The sequence below is a fragment of the Phoenix dactylifera genome, chromosome 2 (genome assembly GCF_051530095.1).
Source record: "Phoenix dactylifera cultivar Ajwa chromosome 2, Ajwa_hap1_PhDact_Kaust_v1.1, whole genome shotgun sequence".
In the NCBI taxonomy this organism is placed as follows: Eukaryota; Viridiplantae; Streptophyta; class Magnoliopsida; order Arecales; family Arecaceae; genus Phoenix; species Phoenix dactylifera.
This window is the reverse complement of record NC_143191.1, coordinates 20,193,663-20,203,712: the sequence shown is the minus strand read 5'-3', so window position 1 is coordinate 20,203,712 and position 10,050 is coordinate 20,193,663. Positions and strand designations below refer to the sequence as shown.

The following is a 10,050-nucleotide window of genomic DNA, read 5'->3' as shown; positions in this document are numbered from 1 at the left end:
CAGATAGAAACAAATTAGTATTATTTATAACATTTTTCCCACTCAGGTCAGACACAGGTTGGCCCAATGAACATGTTGGTTTGGATTAAATCAGACCAAATTGAAAATGCAATCTTAATTAAATCTTTAGATTACTGCTAGGTGTACCCCGTGCGAATCCTGATGAGTGCAAACCAAGTTTGGTGGCCTATATGCGGCGAGTAGGAGGTTTAAAAAGGGCCTCCATTTTACACCTGGTGATTTATGAAAAACCTGGTCATATTACCCCCGGGTATACAGAAAGCTTTATTAATGTTAACACAAAACGGGGCTAGCCCATTGCAATTTTCTTCCTTTAATGTGAAAACTGCCACCTAGGCACAGGCGCAGGAAATTTGACAATGATTACTTAATCTTTAACCGTGTTTCTGGGGCTTGCTCATAGTTGTAACACTATTCTTAGAAAACCTTCATTGTCCATGTGGTGGTGCAGATGCCCCTTACGGCATTTAAGACAATTTAGAGAGAAGATAAAATGCCATAACATGCATAAATCAGATAATCTGAGTTCTTAATTGCAATTCAAAGACATTGCTGATTGTGAATAAAATCAGGCACTTGCATTTTGATGAGCAAAAACATGCACAAAAGATACAAATTATTATTCAAGAGGAAGTCAGATCAGAGTTTGCTTAAATGGAAATAGGATTTGGTAAATAAACAAGGATTTTCTATCAGATACAGCCACATTACACAGAATGGAAGAGTAGAGAAAGATTAAATACAAGAAGGGACAGAAGTTGCAAAGTTCCAGCGACAGAACCCGTCATTCAGATTTGACCTTGTGTTCTTCACCTTGTTGTACTTTGCTCTTCTTTGGTTCAGCAAACAACCTGAATGCCCAGACTCCCAGCAACGTAGCCTGAATGGGTGCAAGCCAGTATACAAACAAATGCTCCAATGTTACATGATCCCCTCTAGCATATGCCCAACCAATAGCCTGGGAAATATCAGGAGCCAAAGAACCATTCAGGGCCTATCTAAAGAAAGTGTAGCAGGTTAGATGCCACCGCTAGTGACATCACAGTATGATGCAACTTATATTTTCAGTCACAAGATCCAGTAAGCAAGCACATATAGGTATTAATTCTATGTTCCAAATCAATCACAGCTAATGAAACATTCACGCTCGGAAATATAAATACAAGCAGTAAATCTATCACCTCTGGAAGATGTTGACACTGTATTTTAAAGCATTAGGACCCTATTAAAGAATAAACTTTCACTTGTGAACACGATCGCTTGAACACGTGCAGTGTATGCGTATGACAGAGAGAGAGAGATAGAGATTCAAGCCTATATCATGCAAAAGCTTGGGCAACTTTATATCATCAAAAAGCCAAGAAGGAAAATGTAGACCATGCTGTGAGACTTATTCAGCCAGCGTACTCATCCATCCCAAGCCTAGAGCACCTAAGGCTAGGCTGCAGTGGTGTCTGCATATCCTGCTTTGAGTATTAAAACTTTATCTCTAAAGAAAATATTTATATCAATATCAGTTTCTCAATCTGACTCCACAAGACAAACAATTGAATAATTTCAACTTCTCAACAATTGGAACCAAGGTTTTACATTTCAGTACCAGGTCCCATGGTGCTAACTTACCATTATGGTATAATACACCGTCGCACCGAACATTGTGGGCTACATCAGCATAGCACCCATAACATGTGTAATAGTATCATATCAAGCCCCTGTTCTGTAGCAGTTCCCCACCAATATGGTACAGTATACCAGTATGGGCTGATACAGTTCAGTGTTTAAACCTTGATAGGAACAATATGAAGGTATCGTTAAATCTCTAATTAATTGCCAGACATGATGCTAATCAACTTCCTCATGACTTTAACGCAAAACCAAGTTTGCTCACCCTGCCCAATTGCTTTCTAAATAAACATGAACTGACATCAGTCATTTCATCATTGACACTGGTAAAGCATTTCTTGCATATAAAAAACAAAAACTATGAATTGTCCTAGCATCCATGCATAAAATACATTGTTTTACGCTGGATGCACAAGGTGAGGTAAAAGAGATACATCAGGTTTTCATTTAAAAGACAAGTAATCAATGGAGAGGGAAAAAAAAAGAAAGACTTTTTCCCATCTAAACAGGGTTTGTTGCAGAGCATGAGTCATGGAAGAATAAAGTGAATTCTTATGACAACCTGCCATCCTAACATCAATCACTTGGGCCAGAAAATTGTTGAATTCCTAGCCAAGGAAACTTTATGCAAGAGAGGGAGATGCCATGAACCAACAATGTAGTTAATCCATAGGCCAACCTACCTTTGTATCCAAATACTAAGACAATACAGCCAAGGAACAATTCTCAGATATACTCTAGACTTCAAAAGAGTCTAGGCAAATAACGATGCCAAGGGCATTTAAGATTACAATGACAAATAATCTATTCTGAGAATTGCATAAAAGCAACCAAAAGATTCAAACTACTTTGCTAAAGCTGTCATCTGATTTAAGAAACTTTTGAAAGGATCCTACTAAGAGAAGTGTGAACCAGCTACTGCACAAGCTATTATGCTCTGTTGCCTAAATAGAGATATCTTTCTCTTCTTCTTTTTACAGATTTATTCAACTTTCAGATTTTAAAGATGATTGTGACCGACAAATCTGAAATTTCTTTTCAATAATACCAAAAAAAAAAAATTTATGCAGTATTTCAAACATTCAATCAAATTATCCAACCATGAAGCATTACAAAATATTGAGAACCCATAATTCAAAACATCATGCCACATGCATAATATATTATGTGTTAAGTCATGCATTAAAATATTAAGAAAAAGAATGTCAAGGATCAAAATCAATTCTTTTCAAATAAACTCCTCCTATATAATTTTGCACTGATTTCATCCTTAAAGTGTGTTTTCAAGTGATTAAAAATTTGACTTGATTCTTCTTATATACTTTCATTTACTTTGTCTTTCATTTTTAACTTTCTTATGCTCTATACTCTATTTGCTCCCTATCCGGTGGAGTTGGGAAGGGACACGAGGTACTACCACTAGCCTCCCTCTTGTGCCGTCCCTAATATGCCCTACACCGAATAGTTGGGTCAAATAGTGCCGGGTACTACCACTAGCCTCCCCATTGGCACCATCCCTATGATGAGCAATATAGAAAGGTTAAAATGTTTACTTCAAACTCTCCCTGTTTGAGTGTAATTAATTATAGATTTTATCCCTTCCAAATGTGCCGAATATATTATGCTTGTTTTGCTTTTCCTTAAGATTGAAGTACTTGCCTTTGCTCAGATTTTTCATCTCTTGAACAATGTCCATTTTCTTTTCTTTATCTCTCTCTCTTTTTGTTATTCTCAAGTAATCTACATGAAAGAGCAGAATAAAGAAATAATGAAATGTATCGTATAGAGGTATATCATGCAAACACTATTTTCATTATGCCCAAGAATTCGTAGCTTCTCACAAGTCATTCTAAATCAGAGTTTTAATCATATACTTGTGTATTTCATGGTTATGATACAGCCATAGAAATATTTTAGATTGAGCAAACCATGAAACAATTTCTAAAAGTATAAGTCAGTCAATACACATATAGACATGATATCAAAAATTAATAATTAAAGAATTTAATCATGCCATAATAGGATTTAAGTTATTGACTTTGCTCAATTAATTTGTGAGAAAGGTAGCTAAAATTACCTATTCATTATATGTTCTTCAAGCCAAACTAGATTTCTTATGTGTGAACTTTTGGCTGAAGAAGATCCTCTCTCTTGTTTGCATGTGAATGTTTAGTGTATCTTACATGAAGATATCCTTCAAGTTGAAATTTTTCATTTTTCTTTCTTGAAGGAAGGTCATTAGTTTCTTTAAGATACAAAGCATTCATCCAACATATATATATATATTTTTTTTTAATTAGATGACTCAATATGAGATATGACAATAGTTGCATGTTGAGTCACTTTACACAAGAGATTGCCTAAATATAAGCAAGCACATATCACTTGAACTAAAGAGATAAATTCATTAACCAAGATAGTTCAAGGACAAGCATGTGAGGCAATAGACAGATTTATCAAGGTCAAATCAATTTAGTTTAGATTCTATTTGCTTAAGATAATTATCAATAAGATGTGTTAACTAAGTTTTAATCAACTTATCTTAAACGTTTGTTTCTATCAAAATTCAGATTATGACGTATTTGTTATCAATAAAATATGATTAATTAAAGTTAGATTGAAGTCTTGCACAAGGTCACATAATGAGCATACAATCTGGTCTACTAGCTGTATGATAAAATAATTATTCTATCATACTTCAATACAGCTTTAAACAATAGATCTACTTTGCTCATCCTTTATAATTTCTACAAGATGGGGTCATAGATATACCTTCTTCACGCCAATCTTCTATAGGAGTTTTCTTGTGGACTAACGTTGGTCAATGAAGATCCCCTTTTCTGTTTGTCTTAATTTTGGAGTTTGAGAGAAGATGTTAATTCATTCATCATACGTATTTCAAACTCTCCTTGCATGAGCTAAGTAAAGTCTTCATATAACTCTTTATTAGTAGAACCAAAAATGATGTCATCAATGTAAACTATGAGCAAGTAAGATATCACAAATTCTTCTTTTTGATGCAAAGATTTATCACTATTACTTTCTATCAAAAAGGTTGCTTAAGCTTTTGTATCATGCTGTTGATGCTTGTTCCACATTATATATTGCTTTAACATATTTGTAATGAGTGTTTTCAAATATGGTGGTTATTTTTCATAGATCTCCTTTTTAATGAAGTAACCACATAGGAGTGAATTCTACACATTCATTTGACAAAATATAAAGCTCATGAAGCAAGCACATGATAATGATGATCTTTACTTCTAATCATGCAAGAATCTTTATCAAGATCTATTTCCTCTTTTCTTGATTTAGTCTTTTAGTAGTCATCAATTTTTCTTCATTAAGTGCATATCTGAAAAATCCAATTTTGATTCTAATTATTAACAAGTTTTCAGATTGTTATATGTAAAAGATTAACGGTATACATATATAATTTAATTTTAGTATCTTCATAATAAATCATTAGTCTCATAAAGAATAAGATGAAATGATACTTCTACAACTAGAATTTTTCATGAATGTTCTATATGCATTGCTTGATGAATGGTATCCAAGGATAGAAATATCTTTATTAGATTTGGCATTACTTTTCAAGAGAATATATCAAGCATAACATGTACGACTGAAAAATATGAGAGATACGCAATAGTTCACTTTTTTTTTATTTTTCAGAAGATCAAAAGAAGTTTTCATCAAAAATAGATCTAATAGAAGTCATATGTATGACAAGTATTGATGATAGCTTTTAAAAGGCATTTAAGTAGATGGCTATCATACAACATTGCCTTTTTCAATTCTTCAAAGATTCTATTAATCCTATTTTACTTATAGTGTTCTTGGTGCAGAAACAATTGTATTCAATATTATTTTCTGTGCACAACTTAACACAAAAATTGGTTTTCAAAACTATGCCGTGATTCATAGTTTGCAAACCTTTATCATTTGATCGCTTTTTGTGAGTTTGTGCCAATACAAAAAATATTTCAATTTGAGTGCCAAGAACAAGGCTAATGTAGACTTTTGAAAAATTAGTGTTGGAAACATCTCTAGATTTAGAAATTATTTTTGTTTGTTTCCTTAGTTAGCATGCATAGTAAAACTTTGACCTTTAAGAGGATAATCTAAGTGAGCCTATGGCAAGGTTTTTTGAGATTAAGTACATACTAGCATGAGCTGATTTCATATGCCAAATATGGTTTCTTTAATCTTGGTATTCATAGTGCATATATTCAAAAGCATACCAAGTACACATTATCATATCTATGATCAATAAACAATAATGCCATAGATAAAAACTTTCAATCAAGCATATAGAGAATTCATAGAGTTATTCTTAATAAGTTGATTAATCATTTAGCACCTTATCCAATAGTGAGTAGAATGAAATGATTTGATTATATTTCCAAAAGTATTTTCTATATCACAAAATTGGTCACTAATAGCAAATCATATCAGATACTAAAGGACAAATAATGATGAGATGCAAGAATTACTGATTTCATTATTTTTTTTGTTAATAACTTTTTAAGTTTCTTTATGTTCCATGGGTACCTTGGTACACCTATGTGTACATCCTCATTTTCTCATTTTGGGTACCCAAGCTTGCTTGAGTCCTTGAGAGTTAGGACATATGGTTCCTTTTGGAACCCATATCTGTTTAATAGTAATAACTTTACCATTTGATTTAATTATACTAGAACGATAGATAAAGTTGTTATTCCCATCCTTTTCATTTTTGAAATAAGTTATCTTATTTAATGGTTTGCTTGATGAATTGATAACCTTTTTCTCTAGAGATTTATTGTTAAGTAAAGGAATCAAGCCAAGTTTTGATTTATCCCAAGCAACATATTGGCTTTCAAACATCATTTTTAATCGTTCTGAACTTACGGTGAATTTGTTAATAAAAGATTTTAATTGATTAATTTCTTTACTTAAGTTTTGATTTTCTTTAATTAAGCTATGATTTTTCTGAATCAATTCTTCTGAAAATGACCTTAAACTTTTATTTTCAGAATTTAGTTTGTCTTGTATTTCAGTAATAGAATTTCTTTCTTTTGAAATTTCCAAATTTAGCTTTTTAAGATTTTTATTTTTTCTAGCTAATTTTCTACATTCACTATACAAATCATGAAAAGCATTTAAAAGTTCATCATAAGAATATTCTTCATGAAAGTCATTTGGTGTAAGATTAGATTTAGATTCTACTTTATCTTCTTGTACCATAAGACATAAGTTAGTTACCTCTTGTAGTTCATTGTTGCTCCTAACTTTCAATTCCTTGTCTGACTTTCTCTTGGTCAAGGCTTTCTTGCGCTTCACCTCTTTCTTCCTTTCTTCTTGCTTCCTCTTCTTCTTTGTCTTTAGGAAGCTGATTTGCCTCGGAGTCGACTCGGACCTTATTGGAGTCGACTCGACTAACTTGGGAGTCGACTCTGAGCTACTTGGAGTCGACTCGACTGAGGGAGATTCATCACCCTTTTCTGCAGTCTCATTGTTAGTATATAATTGAAGCATATGAGAGCTAATCTGAGATTTATCATAAATATTTTCTAAAGTATCCCAGATCTCCTTAGCAGATAAGCATGCAGAAATTTTATTAAACTTTGTTTCTTGAATAGCACAATATAATATGTTCATAGCATTAGCATTTAATTGTGCTAAGTCCTTCTCATTAATATGAGAGAGTGTGTGAAGGTCATTTATTATGATTTTCCATAGATAATAGTTTTGTGATTGAATGAAAATGCGCATGCGTATTTTCCAATGTGGGTAGTTTATACCATTAAACAGTGGAGGTGTATCAATTGATTGTCCTTCTCCTAGAAAACTATCTATTTGAGTTGTCATGATCTTTGGCTCTAGTCGGTTAAGACTACAAATAATATTTGAGCACCTGCTCTGATACCACTTGTTGCCCAGTAGATACAACCCAAGAGGGGGGGTGAATTGGGTCTTTCAAAACTTTTATGCTACTTCTAAAACTTTTTGATTAACTATGCTAAGTTGTATAGATGCACAGTGAAAGTTAAACTTAGCAAGGGTTTGATGTATAGACTTCGACTTGATTAAATATGCTTGCAACTAAAGGATGTGCGGATAAGAATTAAGCAAGCAATTTATCTAAGTAAGTAAGTGTGTTAGTTAGACAATAACTAGAGGCATTACAAACACAAAGGACATATAGTGGTTCGGTGCACCCCAGCACCTACATCCACTCCCCAAGACCTCTTGGGAATTTCACTATAATCCTCCAGATTACAGTCCGGTAGTTTTGCGAGTGCACTACCCAACTCGTTGTTTTACACCGGGCTAACAACGAACCCTACAATCCGGTAGTTTTTCGAGTGAACTACCCAACTCGTTGTTTTACCCCGGGCTAACAACGAACCCTACAATCCCCCAATTTTAACTTAGGCTTGGGACGCCTATCCCTTGTTCCAAGTCCCTTGACTGAAACAAGCTCAATATTCAAACGTTTTACAAAAGATTTGAAAGCTCTTAAGAAGCAAATATAACAATGAGAAACAATAAAATCGGAAGAACCCTTTTTGCCGTTGGAAGCGTGGATGATGGTGGTTCTTCTGATGTGGATCACGTTGGCTTGAATGCGAGCTTTGATTGCCAAGTGAGAGTGAGTAGATGAGCTCGAAATCAGATGGGAAAGCTTGAATGCACTTGATTTCTCCTCTTGAAAGCTCTAACTCCCTTGAACCTCTTTTTCTTTCTTCTCTCTTGAATGATCTTGTGTTGGGTTGGTAAGAAGATGTTGAGAAGCACTTAAGAGGTCCCTTTTATAGCCCAAAAAGCAAATATAGCCGTTAGACACAAGAAAAGAGACGTTTGAAATTCAAATCAAACCTGAAAAAGTTGTTAGTCGCGTCCCAGGCGCTCCGGGGACGTCTCCGCGCTTTACGGGGACGTCTCCGCTTGTTTGCGCTTTTTGCATGGGGACGACTCCGCTTCTTCGGGGACGACTCCGCGCTCCGGGGACGTCTCCGCGCTTTACGGGGACGTCTCCGCCGTTATATCTCCGAAAAACAAGTCTTCTGGAATTCTCTGAGAGAGTCGACTCCGCTTTTTCAGGGGACGTCTCCGCGCTTTACGGGGACGTCTCCAGACGTGCCAGTTCTTCCTGTTTGTGCCAGAGACGTCTCGGAGACAACCCGGAGACGTCTCGGCTGTCCCTGAACTTTTTCTTTCATCTCAAGAAGTCTTCAATAAGTTCTTAAAAATCATGGGAACTTGCCTAGACATTTCTTAACAATATTCTTAATTAACCAACTAAAATCCTCAAATAACTTGTTAAGATAAAGGAAATTATGCTCTAGTGTTTTGTATTCATCAAAATCCATTAGAGGGTCAACATGCTCATTAGTGCACCTCTTATATTTTGATAGTAGATACTGCATAACTTTCTTATATAACGCTTGACTTGATTTAGATCTCTGCATCAGACACAACGTCATTACCAGAACTGTACCAGTCAATAAAACTGGATCTGTATAAAAATCAAAGACACTGGTTCTTGGCATGATTTAGAAATTCTTTTCAAGCTTACTATGTCTCTAATTTTAGGGCTGTGGACGCTGCATAAACCCCACTGCATGTTTATAATGTTGTTTAAGTACTCTACTTGATAATGGAGCAATAGACACCTTGACTTTTCATAATATTGATTATGGAACACAAACTTGGTTCTAGAAAAGGGGCCTAACTTGGGTCGGGCTAGCATGAACCAGGTTTAATACAGTCACGATGTACACAGATCCTAGCACCAGTCCAAATAGAAACTTTCTGGTAGCTCATCCAGAATATAATGTTTGTGTAACCCAAAGCCCTCAAATAGTTGAGAGACAGAGGACAAGTGGGTGATGATTGGAGGTGGCAATAGCTAGTGGGTAAGATGGCAACATAGTGCAAATAGATGGCTGACTCTGAAGAGGGCCTCTGAGAAAGGGAAGGCATTTGGACAAGTGAGAGAGGGTTGAAGTGGAGAAAAAGAAGAGGAGATGAATGCGCTCATGAGTGAACATGGCAGCATGATGGTGGCATGGCGGGCAACTCAGTTGGACACCTTTGAGGAGAACAACAATAGCAAGTATTTTAGCGATTGTACACAAGGAGGGAAATGACAGAGGGTACATTAAATTTGAGAATTTTTTCTATGGGGAAGTATTGTGATATATACTCCTGTTTTGATTAGTTAAATGACCTTCCATGTTTTTCCATAAATTACGAAGGAAGAATAAATACGCTGAAAAAAATAATTCTTTCTATCGAAATTTATGTAATTGGTCTGAGAGTTCTCTACCTCAACACAAACTTTTAGACTAATTTAAATCAGAAGCCCCTTTTTCCTTAATGGTCCTAAAACAAAATTAGATCTGACACAACATAGCT

At 34.9% G+C, this 10,050-nt stretch overlaps 1 protein-coding gene across 4 annotated transcripts in view; it reads right to left on the bottom strand.

Moving 5' to 3' along the window:
• Positions 1 to 577: 577 nt before the first annotated feature.
• SIP2;1 (small and basic intrinsic protein 2;1) overlaps positions 578 to 10,050 on the bottom strand; it is a 51,823-nt gene continuing 42,350 nt past the window's right edge. Inside the window, exons 3-4 of one of the 4 annotated variants that reach the window (XR_015975181.2) lie at positions 6,892 to 7,130; positions 578 to 979 (exon numbers count right to left, since the gene is read on the bottom strand). Coding sequence is in view for 3 of the 4 variants with exons in the window: in XM_088715562.2 (XP_088571688.1) it covers positions 806 to 1,015 (210 nt within the window). In the remaining variant the exon portion in view is untranslated. Of the gene's footprint in view, positions 1,016 to 4,416; positions 4,485 to 6,891; positions 7,131 to 10,050 lie in introns of all 4 variants that reach the window. The other 3 variants (XM_088715564.2, XM_088715562.2, XM_088715563.2) reach the window with 3 other exon arrangements.